The sequence below is a fragment of the Bos grunniens genome, chromosome 18 (genome assembly GCF_055505025.1).
Source record: "Bos grunniens cultivar Pamir isolate PY7600 chromosome 18, Bosgru_T2T1.0, whole genome shotgun sequence".
Taxonomy (NCBI): domain Eukaryota; kingdom Metazoa; phylum Chordata; class Mammalia; order Artiodactyla; family Bovidae; genus Bos; species Bos grunniens.
In genome coordinates, this window is record NC_141182.1 from 46,849,972 (window position 1) to 46,877,229 (window position 27,258).

At 53.3% G+C, this 27,258-nt stretch overlaps 3 protein-coding genes across 7 annotated transcripts in view; 2 read left to right on the plus strand and 1 right to left on the minus strand.

Moving 5' to 3' along the window:
• Positions 1–18,620, plus strand: part of WDR62 (WD repeat domain 62) — a 48,929-nt gene extending 30,309 nt beyond the window's left edge. For 4 of the 5 annotated variants that reach the window (XM_086351800.1, XM_086351801.1, XM_086351802.1 and 1 more), the window contains 19 exons: positions 3,299–3,366; positions 3,448–3,569; positions 4,290–4,365; positions 5,654–5,765; positions 6,026–6,089; positions 6,803–6,925; positions 8,451–8,584; positions 10,871–10,923; positions 12,126–12,344; positions 14,168–14,295; positions 14,585–14,688; positions 15,044–15,151; positions 15,425–15,559; positions 15,942–16,056; positions 16,168–16,294; positions 16,377–16,428; positions 16,589–17,209; positions 18,023–18,180; positions 18,277–18,620. In XM_086351800.1, coding sequence (XP_086207926.1) covers positions 3,299–3,366; positions 3,448–3,569; positions 4,290–4,365; positions 5,654–5,765; positions 6,026–6,089; positions 6,803–6,925; positions 8,451–8,584; positions 10,871–10,923; positions 12,126–12,344; positions 14,168–14,295; positions 14,585–14,688; positions 15,044–15,151; positions 15,425–15,559; positions 15,942–16,056; positions 16,168–16,294; positions 16,377–16,428; positions 16,589–17,209; positions 18,023–18,180; positions 18,277–18,540 — 2,783 coding nt within the window. In that variant the 3' untranslated portion in view covers positions 18,541–18,620. The remainder of the gene's footprint in view (positions 1–3,298; positions 3,367–3,447; positions 3,570–4,289; positions 4,366–5,653; positions 5,766–6,025; positions 6,090–6,802; positions 6,926–8,450; positions 8,585–10,870; positions 10,924–12,125; positions 12,345–14,167; positions 14,296–14,584; positions 14,689–15,043; positions 15,152–15,424; positions 15,560–15,941; positions 16,057–16,167; positions 16,295–16,376; positions 16,429–16,588; positions 17,210–18,022; positions 18,181–18,276) is intronic. The other variant, XM_086351805.1, reaches the window with a different exon arrangement.
• A 5,055-nt stretch (positions 18,621–23,675) lies between these two features.
• OVOL3 (ovo like zinc finger 3) lies at positions 23,676–25,728 on the plus strand. Its single transcript, XM_086352260.1, has 4 exons — positions 23,676–23,878; positions 23,953–24,017; positions 24,773–24,974; positions 25,464–25,728. The coding sequence occupies exons 1-4, from the start codon at positions 23,785–23,787 to the stop codon at positions 25,670–25,672; spliced, it is 570 nt and encodes a 189-aa protein (XP_086208386.1). The 5' UTR covers positions 23,676–23,784; the 3' UTR covers positions 25,673–25,728.
• Positions 25,726–26,970, minus strand: POLR2I (RNA polymerase II subunit I). Its single transcript, XM_086352238.1, has 6 exons — positions 26,897–26,970; positions 26,759–26,813; positions 26,381–26,454; positions 26,220–26,294; positions 26,061–26,112; positions 25,726–25,826 (listed from the first exon to the last, which is right to left on the minus strand). The coding sequence occupies exons 1-6, from the start codon at positions 26,953–26,955 to the stop codon at positions 25,764–25,766; spliced, it is 378 nt and encodes a 125-aa protein (XP_086208364.1). The 5' UTR covers positions 26,956–26,970; the 3' UTR covers positions 25,726–25,763.
• Between the last annotated feature and the right edge of the window lie 288 nt (positions 26,971–27,258).

Consider the following 27,258-nt stretch of genomic DNA (forward strand, 5'->3'; position numbering starts at 1 on the left):
TTAGTTGGCTGTGCTGGGTCTTAGTTGTGATACTCAGGATCTTCCATCTTGGTTGCAGCATTCAGGATCTTTAGTTGTGGCATGAGAACTCTTAGTGTGGGATCTAGTTCCCAGACCAGGGATTGAACCTGGGCCCCTTGTATTGGGAGCACAGAGTCTTAACCACTGGACCACCAGGGAAGTCCGCCAAAGGTTGAATTTTTTTAAGTTATCCAGACTGTCTCCCTCTGTCGGCTGTGCCTCTCTTGGGTGGACAGGGTCTCAGTCATTCCTTTGCTGCTGGAAAGACACTTCCCCTCTTCCTATCACTTTGGCAGAAATTGAGAGCTGACTTTCCGGGTACTGACTTGAGGCACCACCCCTTTCCAGGACAGTTATCAGTGCCAGAGCTTTGGAGTATCCTCTTAGGCTGGGTCTGACTCCTATTTCTCCAGCTCCCACCCGCCTCCACCTCTGATCCAGGAGAACTGACATTAGGCGAGTGCCCCAAAAGGAAGTCAGAATGCCAGTCCAGGATGGGATGGGTGCTGGGGACCTTGGCAGAAAAATGGGTGACAGCGACAATTACTGGAGGCTAATTCCGTGCTGGGTGATGACCCTTGTGCTGTCCCAGCAGTTACCCCACTTGACAGCCAGAGTCACACAGCCAGTATTTTGCAGAAGGCTGTCTTCCTTCAAAGCCGTCACTCAAACAGGCAATTGAAGGGATCCCTCTGAGACTGAAAAGATTCAGTTTGGAGATCCCTGGCCAAGAGGAGGTGAAGCAGGCCCTTGTAGGAGTTTAAATGATCAGAACCCAAGAACGTATTCAAAACTATATTCAAGAAGAATCCATTTATGGAGAGAATACGTCCCTGCACTCCATGTTCTTGACTAGGAAGAGTTTTGTACATAGAATCTTGTGGCTGAGAATGTATCCCTTGGTCTTCCCCACTTTCTGCCCTGTCTCTGTCTAAGGTGATTAGGAGCTGAGCAAAAACAGGTTAACAGTGTTTGCTATGTTGTGATGTGTGTGTGGGGGGGTGGGGGTGGGTGTGGGTGTGTGTGTATGCACAGTCGCTCAGTCATGTCCAACTCTTTGCGACCCCATGGACTATAACCTGCCAGGCTCCTCTGTCCCTGGAATTTTCCAGGCAAGTATACTGGAGTGGGTTGCCATTTCCTATTGCAGGGGATCTTCCTGACCCAGGGATCAAACCTGCATCTCTTTGTAAGGTCCTAATAAATGCTGATCAGCTCAACTTTCTCAGACAGCCTTAAAAAACTGTTTAGACCACCCCATTCCACAGGGGAGAGGTAGGTAGAACAGATCAGTAAATCTTGGGCTGTGCCCAGCAGTGACCTTAGCTTTAATGAACGGTCTAGATCCAGGAGAGGTGATGACTGGCCAAGAGGGTGACCCACGAGTTGGTCCTTCTGGCAGTGTGGACCTCTGTTAAAGCCCCGGGTAGTGTGAAAGGATGGGCATCCTAAACCCAGCTCCTGTGAGCCCTGCTCTGGCTGAGCTGGCTCACCTGGGCATTGTGCTTGAAACATTGATGATTTGTATAACTGGGCACCAGCCAACGGAAACTGTCTGAAGCTACCCAGCTAAAGAATGTCAGTCTTTGAACTCTTTTCTTTGAATCATATATTCCAAAAAGTGAACAGAAAATCTGTGAATAGTTTACAGCATAATACAATGAATATCCACATCAAAGTTCACAGTCGGTAGGCCTGAACTAGACACACCCTTGTTTTTAGCTAGAGACTGTTCTGATTGATCCTGGTCCTAATCTTGCTAAACACATGGAGTCTCCACCCCAGGTTAGAACACATGGAGTCTCCACCCCAGGTTAGGAAACAAAACATTACCAGTAACTTGCAGGCCCTCTCTGGGTTCCTCCCACACACAGGGCTCTCTCCCTTCTAGGACCAGTGACTCCCACTTGAGTAACATCTTAGCTTGTAGTGTCAGGCCTGGGAGCTTGCAAATGTCCTGTCACGAAGGAGCAGCATCCATTGTACCAAGGCTCTACATGTTTTATATTCATTCTATCTTTTCATCATCACTACAACTCTGTGAGGTACTTGTGCTCTGATTATTCCTCTTCTATAAAGACAGAAGCCTAAAAGCAAGAACATCGATAGTACCTACCAGCTGGCAGCCACTGTCTGGTAGGTACTATCCCAGGGGCTTCAGTGCCACTCCACGGGGCAGTGGCTGATACTGGCTCATTGAACAGACAGGAAGCTGAGGCTCAGAGAGAAAGCTTGGCTTCCGAGCACAGTGTTTAATAACCAGAGGATGCCTGGATCAGCCCTGGCCCGGTCCTGACTCTCTGCACCCTGGGACAAGGACTGTGTGACTCTGAGCCCCTGAGGGTTCACATTTGCAAAAATGTGGCTGGTGACAGTCAGGAGGGGGAGGCTCAAGTGTCATAGGGCCTGGCCTGGGATCTGTGTGGATTTATTTTCTTTTTTGGCTGTGCCACGTGGCTTGTGAGATCTTAGTTCCCTGACCAGGGACTGAACCCAAGCCCCCTGCAGTGGAAATGTGGAGTCCTAACCACTGGACTGCCAAGGGAGTCCCTGTACGGATATTCTGATCATTCTTTTTTATATTTTTATTTGTGGCTGAGCTGGGTCTTCATTGCTATGCAGGCTTTCTCTAGTTGTACCAATTGGTGGCTCCTCTCCCTTGTGGCACACAGCCTTCTTACTGTGGTGGCTTCCCTTGGTGCGGAGCACGGGCTCCAGCGTGCATGGGCATCACTAGTTGTGACGCATGGCTGTCAGTAGTTGTGGCGCACGGGCTTAGTTGCATGTGAAATCTTCCTGGACCAGGAATCAAACCCACATCCCCTGCATTGGCAGGCAGATTCTTATCCACTGGACCAGCGGGGAAGTCCCTCTGATTGTTCTTGATGGCATGAGCCTCCCAGCAGCCTGCCTGTCTCCTCTTGCTGCCAGCTTCAGTCACGTCTCCACTCTGTGGCCTGACTCACTTTTCCGAATCCCAGATTAAGCCTGGTGCCCCTGCTTCCTGTATGCACTTCCAGGTGCCCCTGGCCTGTTTCCCTGTATGCTGTTGCTCTGCAGGGCCTGCCTTGCCCACTGCACTGTTCATACCCCTTCACGCACATGGCTCACAGCTTACAGAGTCCTCCCACCTGCCAGCACTCCTGTCACCACCTCCAGGAAGCCCTCTGTGATGCCCAGCAGAGTTCCCTTATGGTAGGGTTCCCTAGCTAGGATCCCTAGCCCTAGTTGGGCTCAGAGGGGCCCAGCCCTACCTCATGACGGCCTCCTCCTCCAGGCAACAGAGACATCCAGATGATCAGCTGTGGCGCCGACAAGAGCATCTACTTCCGCAGTGCCCAGCGGGTAGAGTAGAGTGGCCTCCTTGGGGGCTGGATGTGGGGGCTCCTCCAGGGTGTCCTCTGAAAACCCCATCTGCCCTGCCAGGCCTCGGATGGACTGCACTTTGTCCGTACCCACCACGTGGCTGAGAAGACTACTTTGTATGACATGGACATCGACATTACCCAGAAGTACGTGGCCGTGGCCTGCCAGGACCGCAATGTGAGGTGAGGAGCTGCCCTGGGCGGCTCGGTCGGCCTGGCCTCAGCTAGTCTCTGGGCAGGGCTTTTGTGGGTCTGTCTTCTCATGAGTTTTCTTCCCCCGCCCATCACTCCCTGAGAAGCTGGGTGGAGTGGAGGGACCCAGTGGGTGTTTCTTAGGAGCTGGGCTCACCCAGGCCTTGTCTCCAGGTCAACAGTGTGTTCCCTGGCTCTCAGGAGCCTGTGTGGGGTAATCAAGAGGTGCTGACATGGTTCATCAACCTCGTTTCTTGAGTATGAGAGTCTGCGGGGAAGAGAGAGGGAGTCCCCAGCCCTGCCTCCGTGGAGTGCAGGGGAGGACAGACAGACAGATAGTGACAGCATGGAGTGGTCAGGGCTGGGATGAGGAGAGCCCAGAGGCTTCGGGGGACATCCATCCCACCTGGGGCTCAAGCAGGGCTCACAGGAAGGGATATCTGAGCTTAGACTGGGAAGGATATGGAGGAATGAGCATGTCCAAAGAGATTCTCCATCTCCTACATTTGCTTATTCCAATTGTGTGCCAGACATAACCTCTATGACCTCAGCCTGAGACAGGGTCCCATTCCCTGATACAAGGTTTCAATCCAGGCAGTGAAGGAAAAGAGGTACTGGGGGCTTCCCAGGGAGAGGAGGGCAGCAGGTAAGGTTGGAACAAGAAGGAGTGTGGGTGGGGCCATGGTAGCCACTCCTGCCCTCACCTTCCAGAGTCTACAACACCATGAACGGGAAGCAGAAGAAGTGCTACAAGGGCTCCCAGGGTGATGACGGGTCCCTGCTGAAGGTGAGGAACTGGGGCCCTGGCTGAAACCACACCCAGACACACACATACCCCTGTCTGTTTCCTGCCCTATTGAGCCATCTGATATATGGGTCCTTCTGAGCATGGGATCAATGGATCACATGCTGGCCAGCATCGACTCAGGCCTGGCTGACTAAGGATGCTTGGGAGCCAGGAGTGGCCCCAGCAGCTCTACATTTATTTACTGAACCCTTCCCCAAGTGGGGGCGTCCCTGGTAGCTCAGCTGGTAAATAATTTGCTTGCAATACAGGAGACCCTGCTTTGATTCCTGGGTTGGGAAGATCCGTTGGAGAAGGGATAGGCTACCCACTCCAGTATTCTTGGTCTTCCCTGGTGGCTCAGCTGGTAAAGAATCCTCCTGCAATGCGGGACACCTGGGTTTGTTCCCTGGGTTGGGAAGATCCCCTGGAGAAGGAAACGGCTACCCACTCCAGTGTTCTGGCCTGGAGAATACCACGGACTCTATAGTCCATGGGGTTGTAAAGAGTCATACACAACTGAGCCACTTTCTTTCACTTTCCCCAAGCAAGGACATTTAAGTAGTTTCCATCTGAGTGGCAGCAGAGTGTGGTGGGAAGAATCAGAGAGGTCTGGGGTCCCTCTTCAAATTTTCCCCCCTGCCTGTGTTATCCAGGATGAGGTGGGAACCTTCTCAAGAGTCTCTGGACTAGGGGAGTTGTTATAATGCTCCAGAGTCAGATCCTCTTAAAGTTCTGCCTCGGGCTGTCTGTGACCTTGGGCAAATGTCATCTCCTCTCAATCCTGTTTCATCATCTCTAAAATGCAAATAAAAAGAGCCTCTAGAGGAACCTCTCTGGAGGTCCAAAAGCTAAGACTTCGCCTTCCAGTGCAGGGGGGCAGGTTCAATCCCTGGTTAGAGAGCTAAGATCCTACATGTCTCATGGCCAAAAAACCAAAACATAAAACAGAAGCAGTATTGTAACAACTTTAATTAGGATTTAAAAAAAATTTTTTTTAAGCCTCTTTCACAGGAGTCTGTGGGGGAAATAAATCCACATACATACAGTACTTAGCACAGGGCCTGGCCGCCATTAGTACCATTGTGATGGTTGTTAATTTCTTTACCTGTGAATTGGGGACAGGAGCTTCTACCTACCATGGGTGTGTTGTGAGGCTAACTTGGGATGAGTCCACGTACCTAGCGCCCAGCACAAGGGGGTCCTTGGTCAGTGGGGCTGTGATATTGAGACCCCAGCCTCTGGGAAGACGGAGGCCACCCCAGTGTCACGTGGGCGCTCTTCTCGGCAGGTCCACGTGGACCCCTCCGGCACCTTCCTGGCCACCAGCTGCTCTGACAAAAGCATCTCAGTGATTGACTTCTACTCAGGCGAGTGTGTTGCCAAGATGTTTGGCCATTCAGGTGGGTGTGCCTCTCTGCTTGGGACCCCTTCGCACCTGCCCTCACCCAGCCTTCTGGCTCAGAAGGCCAGTGCAGGACTTCCTTGGTGGTCCAGCAGTTAAGACTCCCTATTCCCAATGCTGAGGGCCCGGGTTCGGTCCCTGGTTGGGGAGCTAGATCCCACAATGAAGATTAAAGATCCCACATGCTGCAGCTAAGACCCGGTGCAGTCAAATAAATAAATGAAAAAGACCAATGCAGCTTCTCTGCTCTACTTGCAGAAATTGTCACCGGCATGAAGTTCACCTATGATTGCCGTCACTTGATCACCGTGTCCGGAGACAGGTGGGAAAGGCCTGGAAGCTGCCCGGCAGGGCCTCCCTCTGGGAGTGGGTGAGACCTATCCTATGGGGAGAGCCAGGGCTCAGACACTAGAGCCCGGTGCCCACAGCTGGAACTCAAAGCATGCCAGCTTACTCTCGCCGGACAGTGTGCCAAGCCCTGAGTTCAAATCTAGACCTGCCACTTACTTGTACCCTGAGCAGGCCATTTCCCCTTTCTGAACCTGAATCTCTGTGAAAGAGAGATGAGCCCGAGACTTCCCTGGTGGTCCAGTGGTTAAGACTTCAAGCTCCATGGCAGGGGGCAGGGGGTTCAATCCCTATTCAGAGAACTAATATCCTGCATGTTGCATGGTGGGGCTAAAAAAAGAGAGAGAGATGACCCCATCTGCCTTGAGAATCGTAGGTGAGAGTCAAATGAGATGACATATGTCAGTCCCTTAGCACCTGGTTGGTGTCCTAGGGCGTCCCTTTTGTCACTGTTTGATTTACTACCCTCCCTCACGGCTGTCTTCCGTGTTTGAGGTCTTCAGCGCAGCCTTGGTTTACAAGGGGCCCTGGACCCCACCAGGCTGTAGACCTGCACTGAGCTGATGGGAGCTGTTTTCCAGGCCAGGGAGTAGGGTCTTGGCTATGGTGACACAGGTGGCTCCAGGGTCAGATGACTTCCGTATTCACCGTTCCTCCTCCTTCCACATCTCTCCTTGGCCTCTGCAGCTGTGTCTTCATCTGGCACCTGGGCCCTGAGATCACCAACTGCATGAAGCAGCACTTGCTGGAGATCGACCACCGGGAGCAGCAGCAGAACACGAAGGACGGGAAGTGGAGCGGCCACCCCAGGTCCTGGCAGCCTCCTATCCATTCACCAGAGGGCTGTCTTCTTGCCCCGGCCTCCGTAGGGAGTGAGGCTGCGGACACGGGCAGGGCCCGGACCCAGAGCCTGCCCCTTATGCCCTCAGGGCCTCGAAGAGCAGATGAACTTTATGGGGGTTTGATTTTTGTTTTCATTTATTGGGGTATAGTTGTTTGACCATGTTGTGTTAGTTTCTGCTATACAGTGGAAGTGAATCAGCTGTATTTTTGCGTGTATTCTCTGGGAAATGGACTTTGAACACGAAGTTACAGTAACACACGTGAGAAAGGCTTTGAAGTGTAAAAGTGCAAGTGCTAGGAGAGCCTGTGAGCACTTGGTGAGGAGCCCTCGGAGGGCTGTGGGGACTAGAGGAGGCCCCCGACCCAGCCCTCGGTGCAGAGGGAGGAGGTCAGGGAAGGGTTCAGGGGAGCAGGGATGTCTTCTTAATCTTTAAATGGAAGTTGTTCTTTCACTTACATCCCTGAGTTTCCCAAACCTATTTCTTAAGTCTTTAAGTTCCAAGACCAGTTTTATTTGGAGTGAATTCCTATTCTGGTCTTTGATTTGGGATTTTGGTTTGGAAGTTTCACTTGGAGTGGGAGGTTTTAAATTTTCTTCTCTCCTGTCCCTGGAGCTGTCCCTGTCTCTCTCTCTTTTTTTTTTTTCATTTATTTATTTTTGGCTGCCCTGGGTCTTCATTGTTGCACATGGGCTTTCAACTGGGGCTGCTCTCCCTTGAGGTACACACGGCTTCTCATTGCAGTGGCACCTCTTGTTGCAGAGCACAGGCTCTAGGTGCGTGGGCTTCAGTAGTCAGTGGTGCACAGGCTTAGTTGCCCCACAGCATGGGGATCTTCCCAGCCTAGAACCCTGTCCCCTGCATTGGCAGGTGGATTCTTAACCACCAGACCACCAGGGAAGTCCTCTCTCTCTGTCTTGAGGCTTTGCCATTGCCTTCCCCTGGGGACCAGGCCTGACATGGCCTCATTTTCTGCAGTCATCTTGAGGTGATGCAGATCTAGGGACCAAGGGAGTGGACAGCTCTTTGGCCCTTGAAACTAAAATCTCATTGCTAACCCTGCTTTCTGGAACAGAAGCCAGCAGCTCAGGATTCATGCCCTACCATCTGCTTTGCTTTCTGTTCCATTGCTGTGGGCCTTGAAGAGTGTGTCTTATTTTTTGAGCCCAACCTTTGTTGTTTTTAGTTGCTAAGTCATGTCCAACTCTTTTGCGACCCCATGGACTGTAACCCGCCAGTCTCCTCTGTCCATGGAATTTTCCTGGCAAGAATACTGGAGTGGGTTGCCATTTCCTTCTCCAGGCCAGCCTTTGTTATGTGTCATTTATTGTGACAGTATGTTTCTAGCAGAGGGGTTGTAGCAGGTGAGATCTCCCAGCCCCGTGTTGACCAGAAGCCAAGAGTGTGTTCTTACAGACCCAGCCCTAGGCAGGTCCCCTCTCCCACCCCATTTACCTGTGTTTCTCTCCTGCCATCCTTTTTCTTGTCTTCAGGCAGGAGATATATGCATCCGTGCCTAGTGAGATTTGCTCCCTGGGCCCCGGAGAGCAGACGGAGGATGAGCTGGAGGAAGAATGTGAATCTGAAGAGCTGCTGAAGACCCCATCCAAGGAGAGCTTGGATCCAGGTTGGGAAAGGGGCCCTATTTTGAACTCTCAGCAGAGGGATCATTGCTGGGTTTTGGCCACTACTTTCACAGCCTGACACATATTGAAACTCAATAATCACATCAGTCAGGGCTCTTTCAAGGTCATAGCAACTAGACTCTCACTGGCTTAATTTAGAAAGAGGATTTATTGGTTCCTGTAATGGAAACTTTGAGAGTATGGGTTCAGGCATACCTGGATCCTGGTAGTCAGGTGACATTAAAGACACAGATGTTTCTCCATCTCTTGGCTCTGCTTTTCTGTGTTGACTTTGCGCTCAGGCAGACTCTCCCTGTTAAAGGGGCAGAGTATCCCTGGCAGCTCAAGGTTATAACACTAGAGAAGAAAGCACCTCTTCCCCAACAGTTTGGAGTCCTCTGCTCATGACTTACATTCCTGCTATAAGTCACCCGCCAGTTTCTGATCCAGCCACTGTGACTAGCCAGCCCTGAGTCGTGTGGTCATCACTGAGGGCAGAGGCTTTAGTCAACTCCACTTGAACCATGTGATCAAAGGCCAGGGGTGAGTGTAAGGGGCTGTCCCAGGGGGAAAACAGGGTGATGTTAGCCAGAAGACAAACCAGATTCTCTTGTTCAGGCAGAAGGGAGAGAAGTGGCTCAGCGAGTTTGAGAGGCCAGGCCCTCCATGAATTCCTGCTTCCTTGCATATTGCCTTGGCTTCAGCCCTCATGTTGCAAGATGGCTGCTGAAGTTCCAGCCATCAGAGACATGATCAAAGAGGACATTCCCTCCTGGAATCGCCTTTTTGGAGCTTCTTCTTTCCCAGAAGCCCCTGCAGGCTTCTTGCCGGTCATGTTGGCCATAATAGCTCCAGCTGTGAGAGAGGTTGGGAATGGTGACTAACCTATGTGCTCTTAGTGAAGCTGGTGGGCTCTGCCAATAGGGAAGAAACAGGCAGGGGCCCCCTGGATGGCTGATTGGTAGGCAGCAGCCATGTGAGAATTCAACCTGGGGAAAAAACTAAAGAATAAGCTCATTTTCTTTGTCACCACCCTCACATCCAGTCCAACGTCTCTTCCAAGGTGGTGTGGATCCTTTCAGGCCTTTTTCTGAACATTAGTATACATAATATACACAGGGAGCATCTATGTCTACAAATTATATTAGACTGCAGATATTCTCCTGTATCTTTTTTTCTCTCAAAACGATCTCACTGACTACAAAGCAGAGGCCTCCCTCTTTTAACCAGTAGCATCACCACTGATTGTGCTCCAGGGGGACACTGAGATGTTTTCTTTTTTCTTTTTAGCTTTATTTATGTACTTTTATTTTTTAATTGGAGTATAATTACTTTACAACATTATGTTAATTTCTACTGTTCAACACCGTGAATCAGCTATATGTATACATATCCCCCTCTTGAGCCTTCTCCCCCATTTGGGTGTTTTCTGACTTTACACTGTTGTGAACGAGGCTGTGCTGACTACCCACCCCCACCCAATGCCACCTCCTTGGCCATGTGTGAGGGTGTTTCTCTAGGACAGAGTTCAAGGACACATGCTGCTGGATCCCAGGATTAATACACTTCTTATTTTAAAAGATAACCCCAAGGGCCCTCCAAATCCAGTGGCTGCCCCAGCCAGCAGTCAGTATTAAGCCCGCTATTTCCTCATACTTTTGCCAATACTTGATAGTTTGAAGCCTTTTAATTTTGGTCAATCTTAAGCTAGTGGTAAAGAACCTGCCTGCCAATGCAGGAGACGTAAGAGATGCGGGTTCAATCCCTGGGTCAGGAAGATCCCCTGGAGGAGGAAATGGCAACCCACTCCCGTATTCATGCCTGGAGAATCCCACGGACAGAGGAGCTATGGTCCATAGGGTCGCAAAAAGTTGAACACCACTGAAGCGATTTAGTGTGCGTGGGGAAAACATATCCCATTGTTTAAATTTGCATTTCCCGTAAGACTTCCCCGGCGATCCAGTGCTGAAGACTTCGCCTCCCAAAGCAGGGAATGTGGATTCCATCCCTGGCTGGGGACTTAAGATCCCACGTGCCTCACATCCAAAAAGAAACTGAACGTAGACAGCAGAAGCAATATTGTTAACAAAGTCAGTAAAGACTTTAAAAATGGTCCTCATCAAAAGAGAAATCTTTAAAACAAATGTGCATTTCCCCGACAGCTAGTGAGGCCAGCCATCTTTGGATATGTCATTTCCTGTGTGGTCTCTGGAGAGCCGCCTCTTTATGTTCACGGTGGTCTCTTGACTTGTTTATTCTCTCTTCATGGATGTTCTGTGTCTCTTCAGATCCTCAGTGCCTGCTGACCAACGGCAAGCTGCCGCTCTGGGCGAAGCGGCTGGTGAGTCTGCCGGGGGAGAGGGACACTTAGAGGCTAACAAAGTACAGGTGCCTTTTCCCCTTCATATCTTTACTTTCCATGGAGAATCCTTAGCATGGTTTCAGTCTCTGTTTAGACAGCTCTTCATTCATGCCACAGGTATTTACTGCATGCCTATCCTGGTGGCTCAGTGGTAAAGAATCCACCTGCCAAAGCAGGAGACACAGGTTTGATCCCTGGATCGGGAAATCCCCTGGAGAGGGAAATGGCAGCCTACTCCAGTATTCTTGCCTGGGAAATCCCATGGACAGAAGAGCCTGGTGGGTTACAGTCCATGGGGTCACAAAGAGTTAGATACAACTTAGCGACTAAAACAACAATAACAATTATTCACAGCACACTTGGCTCTGTTCAGGTTCTGTTGAGTCTTTTATATGTATTGTTTAATCATCATTGATGTCTGGGCTTTTCATATCCCCTGTTATTTCACAGATAGGAAACTGAGGCACAAAGCGGTTAAGTAACTTGCCCAGGGTCACACAGCTAAGAATTAGAGAAGGTGGGATTGACCCTAGAAGGCTGGCTCCAGAACCCAGGTTCTCAAGCACCCACCCTTCCACTGTCTGCCAAGCAAGTCTTAGTAGGAGGCAGTGGTAAGCAGGATCAGGGAAGCGGCAGAGAAGAGAAGTGTACATATCTTGGGTGTGTTTGAGTGGCAGAGTTGCAGAAATGTAAAGTGTGAGGACAGAATAAGAGGAACAAAGGAGGACCTGAAGGTTTGGGGCCTGAGTAGCTGGGAAGAATCACTGAGATGGAAGACTTGAGGTTGAGTTGGTTTAGGGGGAAGGGTCAGGTGTCTTCAACATGTTTGCTTTGAAAGATTGCTAAACATCTATGTAGAGATGTGGAGCAGTTGCATGAGGACTTCTGAAGTTTAGAGGTAGGTTTGGGACTTCCTGAGCAGTCCAGTGGTTAGGTTAAGACTCCTCTGTCACCACTGCAGGGGGTGCAGGTTCAATCCCTGGTCAGGGAACTAAAATCCCACAAGCCACATGACATGGCAAAAAAAATAACGAGGTTCTGCTGGAGACAGATGCCTGCAAGTTGTTTCTGAGTGAGATTTAAAGCCCCAAGGCTGGAAGAGGGTCTGTACAGTGTTCCTCACCCTCACTGGTATTGGCAAGCTCTTGGCCAGCTGCCTGAGCATCCCCTTGTCCCCTCAGCTAGGAGATGATGACGCAGCAGACAGCACGGCCTTCCATGCCAAGCGCAGCTACCAGCCGCATGGCCGCTGGGCAGAGCGGGCTGACCAGGAGCCTCTTAAGACCATCCTGGATGCCAGGGACCTGGACTGCTACTTCACCCCTATGAAGCCCGAGAGCCTGGAGGATTCCGTCCTGGATGCGATGGAGTCGCAGAGACTGGCAGGCCTGCTGAACGAGGTATGGACTGCTGGCCCCGCCCCACCCATAGCACGCGCACCATGACCGCCGGTTGAGGAGCTGGGGCTCAGCGTGCATGCATTTTGAAAATAAGGTTCACCATCCCACTCTAGGAGAAGGGCATGGCAATCCTCTCCGGTATTCTTGCCTGGAGAATCCCTTGGACAGAAGAGCCTGGTGGGCTACAGTCCATAGGATTACGAAGAGTTAGACACGACTGAAGCAACTTAGCAGGGAGATGCCAGTCTAGGGATGTGAGGGGTTAATGAGATAGCAGTGAGCAGGTGGATGAGCCCTGGGCCAGGTGCACAGGGAAACGTCCCAGAGCAGACCAAGAGTCAGGGAGGCGCTCACTTGAGGGTGAGAGCTTGGGCCCCAGGGCAGGCCTGTACCTGAGTGGAGGGCATTTGAGCAGGTGGTGCCCTGGACCTACCCACTCCTGGCTATGTAACTTGCAGCAAGGCTTGATTCTCAATTCTCTGGTCTTTGGTTTTCAAAAATACAGTCATTTCAAAAAAGACAAAAAAAAGATGGCCAAGAAAAAAGATATCAAAAAGTCATTTTTTAAAATGGTCATAGGGACTTTCCTGGCAGTCCAGTGGTTAAGACTCCACACTTCAAGGGACTTCCCTGGTGGTCCAGTGGCTAAGATTTCTTTCAAGCTCACAATGCAAGGGATCAGGGTTCAATCCCCGGTCAGGGAACTAAATTCCACATGTTGAACTAAGGATCTCTCACGCTGCAGCAAAGACCCAGCACAGCCAAATAAATAAAAACAAATCAATATCTTAAAATAAGACTCCACACTTCCAAAGCAGGGGGCACAGGTTTGATCCCTGATCAGGGAACTAAGATCTCACATGCTGTGGGACAAGACCAAAAAATAATTAAAAAAAAAAAAAGTTAAAAATGGTCATTAAAAAAAGAAGCCCTCAGAGGGCTTTTATAGTTATCCAGGGCCATAAACAGAGTCTGGGCCCAAAAAGGTGCTAACATATCTTTAGATCTTATTCTTTTATTTTCCAAACAAAATTCTTTTTTGATATAAGTTTTCTTATGTAAGTTTTCTGATCCTGAAGCTAAAGCTTCAGTACTTTGGCCACCTGATACAAAGAGCCAACTCATTGGAAAAGACCCTGATGCTGGGAAAGATTGAGGGCAGGAGGAATATGGGGGCAGCAGAGGAAGAGATGGTTAGATAGCATCACTGACTCAACGGACGTGAGTTTGAGCAAGCTCCAGGAGACAGTGAAGGACACAAGAGCCTGGTGGGCTGCGGTCCATGGGGTCACAAAGAATCAGACCCGACTTAGCAACTTAACAACAACAACATAAGTTTCCTTATGTGGCATAATGTAAGTACAGTTAGGTACACAGATCATAAAACCACAGTTTGCTGAATACCTGTGTACACACTTAGGTATCCACTCCCTAAGTCAAAGTATGTAGAGCATTTTCTGCCTCTTGATCTTGGAGGACGACCCCTCTGCCCGTGCAGTCAGTACTCAGTACCCCTCAGTGAAGTAACCAGCATGCTGACCTCGGTCACCATGGATTGGTTTGCCTGATCTTGAGCTTCATGTGAATAGACTCTTACGGGGGGAGCCATACCTATTCCTTATCTGCTAAGGGGCAGATGAAATGGAGGAGCAGCAGGAAGTGAGCTCATGACGGCCCCGCCTGGGCCTTGGCTCACAGGGAGCATCCAACAGCGAGGCCTGCCATCTTTCCCGTTGCCACCAGTGTGGGTGGAGAACCTTGTGGCTCACCCGGGCCCTGGGGCTCACGGCTGCCTCTGAGGGCTGCTCTGTCCTCACCCACAGTCCGAGAGTCCCCAGGAGGATGGCTGCGGGCACCCTTCCTTGTCACCCCCACAGCAGGGATCTCCTGAGGCCAGCGAGCTCATCACCTGCCCCCTGGAGACAGAGGTGACAGTCACAGGGATGGACAGGTGAGTTCCTTAGTTGGAGAGAGGAAGCCTCCACTGGTAGGCGCACCCTGGAAGAACTGCGCTCCGCTTTCTCAGTGGGCCTGAGGGAGGGAGGCGGAGGGGTGAGGCTGTGACCTGGTTCCAAGAAGGGGTGCGTGGAGGGCGCCTTTGGTGCCGGCAGGAGAGGCCAGGCTGTGCTCCCAGCAGGAGCAGGTGCAGATGCCCAGGGCTTCTGGGTAGGGGCCAGGTGTTTCCTAACCAGTGTGTCATTTTTCCCTCTCCCCACCCATCCCTCACCCCCGGCATGTAGTGAGTACTGTGCAGAGGAGGTAGTGGAGGCGTGTGGAGACCAGCAAGGGGACCCCTTCCTCCCAGTCCCCTCAATCGGCTCGAAGGACCGGAGTCCACCTGAGGGTGAGTGGGCACCGGCAGCACACCTTGCAGTCATCTCTTCGTCCGGCCAGACCCCTTTCTGGGCACTGATGGTGACTGTGACCCAGTCTTCCTGAAGCTCAGAGTCTGTCACAGAGACAGCCATCATCCCTGCTGTCTTCACCCTAGACTTCTGGAGCCCAGCTGCCCACCAGTGGGAGCCCAGCTCTGCATCTCTCTCGAAGTGTAGCCTTGCTGGCCCGTAAAATAGGGCATGGGTCCTACGGTCCCCCTTCTTCAGATGAGGGAACTGAAGCCTGGAAACCCGTAGCCGCCTTACCTGACTCACCCATCAGGGCCCAGCTTTGGGCCCCTGACCCCACCCACTCTCTTCCAGACTCGGGGGAGTCAGAGGCTGACTTGGAGTGCAGCTTCACCACCATCCATTCCTCCCCTCCACAGCCAGACCCAGAACCTCAGTTTGACACAATGCCCCCCATACCAGGTAAGCAGCGGCCACATGCAGAAAAGGGCAGTGCGTGGGCCTGGCCGGGTGATGGCTGTAATATATAACCACTGGCCATACATCAGTCCTGCACCCCCAATTCCCTCCCCTAGAAGACAGAGCCATTAGCCCCGCCTTCTCCGCCTGGTGGCCACAGGGTGTGTGATGGGCGAGTCCAGCTTCCTCCATTGTTAAGCGGCTGGTGGCTCTCTCAGGGCGTCTTCCATGACTCATGGTGTTGACGGTTCTCTCCTGCCCACGCCCTCTGCCCAGGATGCCCAGGGACTGCAGGAGAGTTGCCCCGGCCCGAGGTACCAGACATATCCAACAGCTCCCTGCCCCAGACCCCTGAGCAAGAGAAGTTCCTCCGCCACCACTTCGAGACACTTACTGATGCCCAGCCTGAGGGTAAGCCCTGCCCCTCTCTGACACCTGCCTGGGCGCACCAAGGACTGGGCTCGGTGGATGTCCCCGGGGTGCGGCTTTGCGTGGCAGGGCTGGCAAGAGTGGTGGGAGGGCGTGCATTTTACTTTGTAGTTAGGGGCTGAGCCGCACGGTACCCTCTGCCAGCTCGATTTGCTCCCAAGGTGTGTGTTGTCTGCTTTTTCTTTTTGACTGCATCGGGTCTCAGTTGCATCATGTGGGATCTTTTCCTGGACCAGCAGGGAAGCCCCGTGTTATCTGTTGTTGAGGGTCTCTGAGGATCTGTCGGCTGGTCTGTGGGGTCTGCCTGGGCCCAGGGCTGGCTGGCTGGAGGGTTTCTGAGGCCTCCCTTGGCATCTTGCCCTAGAGCTCTTCCTCGGATCCCTGAGAGACCTGAAGGCCCCTGAGACCGAGGATGACTTCTTCAACCCCCGACTGAGCATCTCAGCCCAGTTCCTCTCCCGCCTTCAGAAGACATCCAGGTAGGAGCGGGTGAATCAGTGAACACCCACTCACTCTCCGTTTCCCTGCAGGGCGGGGCTGTGTGCCCCTGCCACCCTCACGGCAGCCACTGCCACCCGTTTACCTAACAGGTTTCCCCACGCCTTCCCTTCCCGACTGCCCCAGCACCTTGTGAAGTCCTCGGAGGTCAGACTCACGGACCTCCGGGGCGAGCCACCAACAGTGGGTGCTGGCTCCACCTCCCCAGTCAGGACCAACGTGAGTACTGGGGCCACCTCCCTCGAGACACGGGGCTTGGGGGCCAGGAGGCCTTGTCCTCACTGCAGGGCTGTGTTTACAGGTCGTCCCTGGAGGAAAGGCTGAGGAGACGCTGGAGGTGTGGTCCCCACTGTGTGAGTGTCCCCATCTCCGGGTGGAAAGCCCTGGGTGGCTCACTGAGCCATGGTGGGGATGGCCAGGGGCCACTCGGACCATGCAACCACGCTGGGTGGGGGGCCCTGTCTGTCAGTCCTGAGCTGGGCTGTGAGAGCAAGCCACCTGCTTCCTTTCCAGCCCCCTGCCTCACGGGCCTGGTGCCCTGCATCCCCTCCTCCTCTGCGCTGCCCACAGACAAGAAGCCACCAGCACCCACAGCCCTACCCGCTGCAGGCCTGGCTCAGGTTCTCCACACCCCCACCACCTGCTCCCACATGGAGGCCACTGCCAGTTCCCATGCCAAGATGTCCCGCAGCATTTCCCTGGAGGAGCTGGCCTCCCTGAGCCAGGAGCTTCAGGCTGTCACCACCACAGTGACACACAGTTCTGACAGCGAGGGCCCAGAACCTGCCCTGCCCTCCCGGGGCAACCATGAGGCCCGTGCCAGCCTGAAACTCAGCCTGTCGAGCATCTGTGACAGGCTCTTGCTGCCCCCACCCCAACTGGAGCCTCCCACCACGTGTGTCTGGTCCCAGGAGCCTGTGGATACCGAGCGCGATGTCACTGTTACAACAGATGGTTTCCCAGCCCACAGCCCTGCAGATGGGATCGCCTCAAGGCTCCACAAGTCCGCCTTTCTCCCAAGGTTCCTGGCTCCTGTGCGCCTCGATACCCCTGTCCTCCCCAACAGTCCCCCGTTCCCAGAGGCCAGGCCTAGGGTCCTTGGCAGCATCGCCTCTCTCCGGGAGCCCACCCCTGGTGAGTACCATCCTTAGGATGAAGGATTGTCCCCTAAGCTCATCCCAAGTAACAGCTAGCTCAGCTCCAAAGGCTACAGGTGCTGTGCCATTTATTCATTGATTTCCTTACATATTTAGTGATTACTTGTATATATTGGGCTTTGTTCTGGGCTCTGGGGACATGGGTGTGTTAAGTCGCTTCAGTCGTATGCTAAGTCGCTTCAGTCGTGTCCAACTCTTTGCAATCCCATGGACCGATGCCTGCCAGGCTCCTCTGTCCATGTAATTCTCAAGGCAAGAATACTGGAGTGGGTTGCCGTTCCCTTCTCCAGGAGATCTTCCCAATCCATGGGAGCTGGTGGTAAATGAGACTACAGAAATTAACACCTTAACTGGGGGAGATGCCCTGTCTAAATTTTTTTTTTTAATGGAGGAGAGGGAAAGAGTAGCTTTATTACTTTGCCAGGCAAACAAAGGGGAAACGCAGTAGGTTAGCACCTCAAGAACTGTGCCCCCCTCCCTGACCAGACTTAATCTGTAAGGAAAGGGTTAAGTGTACCATGAAGTGAGGTGCGCTATGGAGAGAAGGAAGAGAAAGAAAGGGTTTAGGGAGTGACAGGCGGGTGATGGATGGTGAATGATGAGAAAAGGTTTCAGGGAGAAGATGGCATTTGAGCAGAGATCTGCAGGAGGGTTGGGAAAGGAGCCCTGGGGACTGAGGAAAGTGTCCCAGGAAAGGGGACAACAGTTGGGATCGGCCCAGCCACCCTGGCCTCTTCAGATCAGCTGGAGAGTAAAAGTGTCTTTCTCATTTCCTCCCTTGCACCCCCAGAAGTGCCCAGTCCAGTCCAGGACTGCCCTGGACACTGGGAGGACCCCAGGGCGCCAACCAGCTTCCTGCCCCCAGACCCCCTGGAGCTGAGCAATGTGGGGACTATCGTGCACAGACTGCAGGCTGCCTTCCAGGAAGCCCTGGACCTTTACCACCTGGTGAGCCAAGCCCCAGGGTCAGGGGAAAGGGCTGAGGGGGGCTCCCTGGCACTGCCTGGCCCACGTGGCCCCTAACAAGGTGGGCGCCCCTTGCAGATGGTCTCCAGTGATGAGGTGAACGCCGAACAGCGGCAGGCACGAACTGAGCTGGCCTCTACTTTCCTCTGGATCCACAGCCAGTTAGAGGCCAGTGACTGGCTGGTGGGGATGGATGTGGCCACAGCCCAGGCCCCGCCCAGCCCAGGTGCCCCCTCCCCGCCTACCCTGTGCCCCCTGGCCAGCCCAGATTTGCGTGCCCTGCTGGAACACTACTCAGAGCTGCTGGTGCAGGCCGTGAGGAGGAAGGCACGTGGGGACTGAGGGCCAGCAGCCTCTCTGCCGCAGCCCTGTGTTTCTGAGGAAACAGGTATTTTAAGCAAATAAACAGACAGCTTGCAGAAGTGGCGCCTGGTGCCTGTCCTGGCGCATCCACAAAGCCCCACTCAGACGGATGTGGGGAGAGAGGGGAGGAGGACAGCCCAGGGAACTCACCAGCCATGAGTTTGGGCACTGCAGGAGTGACGAACCCAGCACCTGGCTCCGACGTCGCCTGTCCCCAGCCCACTGAGCTGCTGGCCCCTAAGGAGGGGGCCAGCCCTTCTTCCCAATGCCCAAGAACCCACTGGAGCCGCTGTGACCACCGTGTGCCAGACTCTGGCCACCAATTCACATATCCCCACAACACTGTCTCACGGCCCCTGGGCCAGGCCCACACTGGATCCTGTGAGCTCCAGGCTTTTGTTCCCATTTGCAGCAGGGGAAAGTGAGGAAGGACAAACAGGCTCGGCTACTGGACAATCCAGCCCAGGCCACCCAGCTGCTGGAGCTAGTAATTCCTTCACCAGCAGGACTGTGTCCAGCTCCAACATCCCATGGGCTTCCAGCTCTGGCACCAGCCTCCCCAGGCAGCAGGCATCTAGCCACATAGTGTATCTGCTGAGAAGACACTACTGGGAACACAAAAGCCTTCACTGTCCTGAGTCTACAAAAAGGAAGCGCAGCAGGAGCAGGGCCCTCCCCTGAAGCCCAGTCCTATCCCGTGTTCTGTGGGGCCCGAACCCCCACTTGCCTGTGAGTTCCTCTGGGCTCTAATGTGATCATGGCTCTCCAGAAACAGGTTCAGAGAGATATCCAGGGTCATGCCTAGGGCCCCACAGAGCTGAGACTCAAACCCAGGCTTGCCTGGTGGTAGAGCCAGGCCCTTCAGCCTGAGGACGTGGCCCTCTGTTGCCCCTGTAAACACTGAACTAATTATGCAGTTGTTGAAAAGTCTTCCCAGCCCCCAGGAATTCCTGGTCCCATCTCTCATCACTGTTCTACACGTTAGGAGTAGAGCAAGGAACAAGCAAGGGACAAACAGAGCATCGTGCATTCACCTAGAGAGCAAAAGATAGGAATTAATACGATAACTGTGTAACTGCAGGTAAACGGAGGGATCTCTCAGTCACTGTGCTGGTTAAAGGCCTGCCTTAGGTGACATTGAAGCAGAGGCTTGATAGAGGGGACAGGCAGTGTGGATAATTGGGCAAGTATTTAGGCAGAGAGAATTGCTGGTACAAAGGCCCCGTGGCAGGCTCAGATGTGAGGATGAAAGGAATAGCAGTGAAGCCAGGAGGCTGGACTGGAGTGGGCTTAAGGAGATGGTAGGAGAGGAGGTGGGAGGGAAAATGGGTCCCACCAGGCAGGGCCTTGATGTTTTAAGTCATTTTAATCTGGGACTTCCTGATAACCCAGTGGTTAAGAATCTGCCTGCCAATGCAGGGGACAAGGGTTCCATCCCTAGTCTGGGAAGATCCCACATGCCACAGAGCCTGTGCTCTAAAGAGCCCTCAAGCCATGACTGCTGAAATCCATTTGCTCAGAATGTGTGCTCCACAACAAAAAGAAGCCATCGCAATGAGAAGCCCATGCACCACAACAAAGAGTAGCCCCTGCTCGCCACCATTAGAGAAAGTTCCTGCACAGCAGCAAAGACCCAGTGCAAGCAAAATTAAATTTAAAAATAGAAAAAAAAAAATTTAAATCCAAGACACATTCACAATACAGGTTTTTCTCTAAAATCCCTGATCTTGGTGTTTGTGAGATGCCCAGTGTTGCTTATTTCACAAGGTTCCCTTCTTTCTTCCTGCCTTAGGGAGCCCAGGCAGCTCAGGACACGTAGGTGGGCCGCATTTCTGTCAGGAGGCTCCCTACCTGGGTTCACAGGCCACCCCTGAAGACTGAAGACCACTCTCCCCGCCCTGGCCTGGCTCAGCCAAAGCTGTAAAATCTCTGAGATGACTGGACACCAAGGGGACCACCTTGAGCCTCTGTCCCTCGTGGATTTTCCCCTCCTTCCACGTTGTATCATAGTTAAGGTCTTCGACTCCAGGAAGCAAACACCTGGCTTAAGGGGCCCCAAGCTGTAGGGACATTTGTTACTCTAGATTCTGTTATTGCTCTATTCCACCCTTTGTGAGTCTGAGTTTCACTCCCTGGCTTAGGCCCTCATGGTGGCAACACAGCTGCCGTGGTTCCCAGCGTACACCCTCACCTAACTAGGAGCAAAGGCACAAAGCTGGGCACCCACCAAGGTTGTAGGGGAAAAGTGCCAAACCTTCTTAGACACCCTTCCCTTCAGGGCAGTTGCAGGCAACAGGAATGGAAATAGCTTTGATTTACTTGATTCAGCCATTCTTTCCTGGGCATGTTACTGTTTCAACAAAATTGGATTCTCTCAACACAAAAGGAGGGTGGGCTGGCAGTGTGTCTGACAGTCTCCACCTTCGCCGAGCTCTTCAGTCCTGGAAGGACAAGACTTTCCTTAGACAAACCAACTGGTTAAGAAACCACTGCTGGAGCTTCCCTGGTGGTCTAGTGGGTAGGACTTTGCACTGCTAATGTGGGGGACCCAGGTTCGATCCCACATGCCGCAACTTGAGTTTGCATGCCACAACTAGAAGATGCAGAGCTCCACAACTAAGACCCAGCACAGCCAAGTAAATATTTTAAAAAAGAAACCACTGCTGGTGAACATGTGAATGCGGCATTGTCCCAGCCGGAAGCATGCTCATGTGGGATATTTCAAAGAGTTCAGCAGAGGGATCATTTGTGAAGAAGTGGACAGGGGAACCTCAGGGCCAGTACAGTACCCTAAAATGATACTAGAGGAGAGCTATTCCTTGCTGCTCAGACCAGAAGGCACAGGGAGCAAAGTGGAACCCAGAGGAGAGGGGCTGCCCTGAGGGGAGCAGTGATCCTGGCAAGAGGGGCTCCATTTTCTGTGGGGCCCCCCATTACCAAATCCTACTGAAAGCCAGCAGGCACAGGGGTCCAGGTGATGCTTCCCACCCCAGTCAGCCTCCAGGACCCAGGACAGAAAGGGGACTGGGGGCAAGTAAAGACCCCCAAGCCCAGAGTTCTTCCCTAATGTGTTTTCAGCAACAACTCAGGAACCAGTTGTTCCAAGAGACCTGGTGTTGGGCATGGAAAACTAGACACCAGAGAGCCACAAAATGGCTCCCATAACCCATTCACCAGCTCGTTCTTCAGTGCCTCTGGGCCCTGCACTACACGACTGACAGGTCCTAGATACTGGGCCCCCAGACCTGGGCCAGGCATGCCAGGCACACTGCGTAAAGTCCAGCAATTGAGAGATGGAGACACCTAAAATCACATTTCATGGGCTGATTGAAACTCAGATGCTTGCCTAGCCACCCCACCCTTCAAGACCCTGGTGGTCTAGTGGTTAAGACTCCCGAGTTTCCACTGCAGGGGAGGCAGGTTCAGTCCCTGATTGGGGAACTAAGATCCTGCATCATGACTGCTATGTGGCCAAAAAAAAAAAAAAAAGACTTTCAAATAACCCCCATTTATCTCTGTCACATGCCAGACTCTGTGCAAAGCATTCCCACCTGGTTATCTACATGGATTTTCAACACAAACCAGTGGTAGGAAGACTCATCAGTCCCATTTCCAGATGAAGAAACAGGCTCAGCTAGATATGGCTTGGCCCAGGTTCCATGGAGATAAAATAGCAAAGCTCTGGGCCCGCAGACTTCCAGCACTAAACTCCCTTGTTTCTGAAAATGCATTAGTAGGACTGACTCTCCAGGAATGTGAAGAAATGAATAAATATTGCTTCATTCACCACCAAGCCTTTTACAGACTTCCTCTGCCTGGAGAGCCCTCCCTGTTTATCAGAAACCTTTTCTCCATCAAGTTTCACACCTGGAAAGTCATCCCTGAACCCTTAGACTGAATCAGGAGCCTCTTCTGGGTCCCCTGAGCCCCCTGGCTTTTCCCCACTGAAGCTGGGTCCCTCTGCCTGTGCTCCATAGCCTTGGTCATTCTGGGTATCTCCCCTATGGACTAGGTTATGTCTTCATTTTCAGTGCTAAGGTAGGCCTGGCCTGTTGTTGGATTTCAGGAAAATGTAAGTGAATAAGTGAAAAAAAAGTTAACTGCAGGGGAATATTCAAAATCCTTAACCCCTGGCTAAGAAACCAATGACCAATCTAGAACAGAGCCTGGCCAGAGTGCTGGGGTTAGGGTCCTGGGAGCCTCTGGCTGTGTCACGTGACCCCTCCTTTAGTTCCTGAACCGTAGGAGGGTGGGGGAGTGGTGTCCCAATTATTAGGAGCTGGACTAGTGTGTGTGTGTGTGTGTGTCTGTGTGCACACGCAGGTGCGCATTCAGTCGCTCAGTCATGTCCAACTCTTTGCGACCCCATGAACTGTAAGCCTGCCAGGCTCCTCTGTCCATGGGATTCTCCAGGCAAGAATATTGGAGTGTGTTGCCATTTCCTTCTCCAGCGTATCTTCCTGACTCAAGAAATGAACCCAAGTCTCCTGTGTCTCCTGAATTGGCAGGCAGGTTGCTTACAACTAGCACCACCTGGGAAGCCCCTGGACGATGAATAAACCAGTATTGTAATGTTCCCTACACTTGAACAGTGCTTCTGGCCGACCATCAGCTCTTATCCTCTGAGGATCAGAAAAGTAGAGATTCTTCTTGAAGATGCTCAGTGTGGACTCTCACTTTGATCTTACTAAGTAGACCCTGCTGTCCCTCCATCCTCTGGAGCAATCACAGTCACCCCCTCCCCTGATTCCTCATACAGCTGCTGTGATTTGAATAACCAAGAGGCTGGTGGATGTCCGGTAGTGACTAATTTGCTTGGCAAACAGACCCTCTGGTTCTGGGCCCTGCTGGTACTATGGAAAGACTCAGCCTCACTGGGTTCTCTGTTTCCTCTCCCCACGCCCCAAGAGCCACCTAGGTTCCGTCTTGCCCTGCTGCACCTCCTCAGAGGACTTAGGGCTTGTCTTCCCCTGGAGGCTGGAGAGTGCGCTGGGAAACCTGGCAGAGGAGAAGCGGGAGGAGTGGCAGGACCCAAGGCAGAGGTAACCAGAGCTGGCTAAGTCTGCCCCCAGGGCCTGTCAGGAAATTTGCATGGAGAGAACAAGGCTTCTCGGGGGCTTCCCCCTCCCTTCCCACCTGGGAGAGTCATCCTGGACCTGAGGTCTGACAGCAGGTGGAGGAAGCAGCCGCGTGTGTGGAGCTGTCGCCCTATTCCCAGAGGTGATGCCCCGTGCCTTTCTGGTCAGGAGTCGGCGTCCACAGCCACCCAACTGGGACCACCTGCCTGACCAGCTCCGGGGAGACGCCTATGTCCCAGGTGGGCCCCTCTCTGGGCCTGGAGGTGAGGGGCAGGGGAGACATAAAGCATGACCACCTGGTTTCTCTACTCAGACTGCAGCAACCTGGGGGGGCCGCCGGCACACCGGACTTCGGGCCTCGGGGACTCTTGGGCAGCGGTGAGTCTGCGGCAGGCGCCCAAGACCCTGCTTAGTTTCACCTCTGCCCGCTCTCAGCCTCGAGAGACCCTGACTGCCCCTTAATCCCACAGACGCCTCCAGCCTCAGGACCTACCCCACCCACTGCCCTCTCTGCTGGGAATGCCTTTCCTTTCTGAGTAGTGGGCTCATTGTTAGGCCTTCCCCTAAGCACTGTATCTCCAGGGATTCTGTGCCCAGTGGGGCAGAAGAACAGATTCAGGCCCATAAATGGATGGTGATCTATGTCAGAGAGTCGGACAAGGTGACAGGAGCAGGATGCGGGGGTGGAGGAGAAGCTTGGGGCCTCTCAGAAGAGATACTCAGCTGTGAGTACCCTGGAAGAAGGAAAGCCCTAGGCGGGATGTGAATGTGCTGGAGTTTTATTTCAATTTTTACTGGAACAGGACTAGAACAGGACTGTTCTAGGCTATGGATGTTTAAGAGTAAGACAAAAACTCATTCCTTCCTGAAGCTTATCATCTGGTGGGGGTTGCAGGTATAGATAATAAAATTAGGGGAAAAAATACATTGGAAGATGGTATGTACTATGGAAAAATATAAAACAAAGTAAGGGTGATGGGGGCCAGGTGACCAGGAAAGGCTTTGTGGGTGGCGTTTGCTCACACAAACTGCAGTCTCCGGCCTTACCAGACCTCCATGGTTCCCGGTTCTAGGCACTTCATTCCATCCAGTGGAGGGGAGTTGGGGTCCTAACCCCCCTGTCCCTCCCACAGCCCTCCCAGGGCACTCTGACTGCCACCCCTAGTAGCCCCGGGACCCTTGGCTGCCCGCTGTGCCCCAAGACCTTCCCATTGCAGCGCATGCTAACCCGGCACCTCAAGTGCCACAGCCCTGCTCGCCGCCACGTATGCCACTGCTGTGGCAAGGGCTTCCATGATGCCTTCGACCTCAAGCGCCACATGAGGACACACACAGGTGAGCCATGGCAGGGACTGGGAGGGGCTTCTGGCGGGAGATGGGAGGAAATGGAGGGAGGTGCAGGGGACTCAGAGGCTCCAAGCACCTGAGTTCTGTGCACAAGTGGTGCTTGTGTTTGTGGGGCAGGACTCAGGCCTCAGCGGGCTAGGAACACCATGCACCTCAGCTCCCGGCCAGGGGTTGTCAGGCAGTGCCAAGTTGGGGGCCTGCTGAGGGATATGGGGAGAAAACAGATAACTGGTTACAGGATTCAGGTCCCAGACTGCAGGGTGCAAAAGGGAACATCATAATGAGGAAGGTGGGGACACAGGTGTCTGGTCCATGTTTGCACTGGGCGGAGAGGGAGCAGATGATGGGATGCAGGCCAAGGTCTGGCGAATTTGGAGCAAGAATGTGTGTGTGGGGGGCGGGGGAATGCTCACGGAGGGGAGGGTGGGGAGGCTCTGGTATGGGGATCATTGCCCTCCCTCTGGCCCACCTGCACAGGGATCCGGCCATTCCGCTGCGGAGCTTGTGGAAAAGCATTTACGCAGCGGTGCTCACTTGAAGCACACCTCGCCAAGGTGCACGGGCAGCTGGCCAGCTACGCTTACCGCGAGCGCCGTGAAAAGCTGCACGTGTGCGAGGACTGCGGCTTCACCAGCTCGCAGCCCGACGCTTTCGCGCGGCACCGCGCTCTCCACCGTGCTGCCTAGACTGTGTACCCGGCGTCCAACCCATGAGACGGAAATAAACAAAGAAAAGGCACTCACAGAACACAGCATTTATTACACAAGGGAGAGAGGGTCACTCGGTCCAACGATGGCCGCAATGCGGGGCCGTGCACACGTAGTACAAGCGCATGGCATCCTGGCAGAAAAGATACATGGTTAGGAAGGCTCTCGACTCACAGCAAGGTACAACAAGCAACCTCCATTCAGAGAAGCCTCATCCCAAAAGAACAGACAATAGAGGGCTTTCCTCACTGCTAAAGGTCCATCTCAGGATACCTGGAAGGGCAGGGTCTTCCCCAGTATAGGTATCCCCACTCCCCGGGAAGGACCAGACCAAGATCACCCAGAAAGTTTTGCTCGCGCCACTCACCTCGGCCCGAGCACTGTGTGACTGGAAGAACACCGCCTCCTTGTGGCCGCACCTGAGGAGACAGTCACTCAGAGCCTGCCATACCCTCCCCTCCCCGCTTCTCGGTTTGGTGAGGATAAGCCAGCCAGCTCCCCTCCCCAATACCAGCTGCGCACTCACTTTTGGCACGGGTGGTCTTCGGTTCGCGGCAACGTGGGGTCCTGGGACACGTCAGCGATGATCTGGGTCAGCTCGCTAAGGGAATAGAGGGTGAATAAGTATGCTTGGTCCGGCCTCCCAAGCCAACAACTCCGTCCCCGAACTCCGGTCGTGCCACTCACTCCACTTCGTGCGTGATTTTGTTGACGTAGATGCAGCTGTTGTCGGCTTCCTGCTGGTAATCACAGTTCCGGCACTGCGAGAGGGAGTGTGCGGCGGGAAGCGGGTCAAGGGGTGATACCCGAAGGGAGTGGAAGGAAGGGCAGGGTCTTTCCCGGAGGGTATGACTAGGGCACGGAGTCTCGGAACTGGGATCATGGGGTGTAACCGAGGATCACCTCCAGGATGGCAAAGACAAAGTCTAGTTCATTTGGGGGAAGTTCATTTGGGGGACAGTCTGGCGTTTAGACCAGGAGGGGTCGGGGCGGCACCGGGAGTACGGCGGGGCCACGTTGGGTACCAGGGAGCCGGTCCCGGAATACCCTGCGGGCGGCGCTCACCGCGTAGAGCAGAATGCGGTTCTCCTTGTCCTCCTTGGGGTAAAGCATGTTGTTACTGTGAAGAGGGGAAGAGGGAAATCAGAGGTCAGTATTGAGGCCATTACTTGCTGCCCTTCCACAGTGCTGGCCGGGCCTCACCATTCCTGGCAGAATCGAATACCCACGAAGCCTGGCTCGTAGGTCCCGTCGGGTTCCATAGCGACTCACTGCCTGTCCAACTTCCGCGCTTGCTCCGCCGTGCGACAGGTCGCAGGAAGGGTCAGAATTCCTAGCTTCGCCAAACTAAGGGCGGAGCTGGGCACGTGTGCTGGTGCCCAACGGCTTTGTGCTCGCCTGTCTGTCCTGAGGTTTGATTAATTACTTGCTTCAGTCTCTTGATACCCTAGAATAATTGCTTCCAACTTCTGGGCCGTGCTTCCCTAGTTCACACAATAGTCTAGTACGAGAGCCAGCAAAACGATGCGTCACGTAACGCGCAAAGAACTAAGCATTAATGAAGA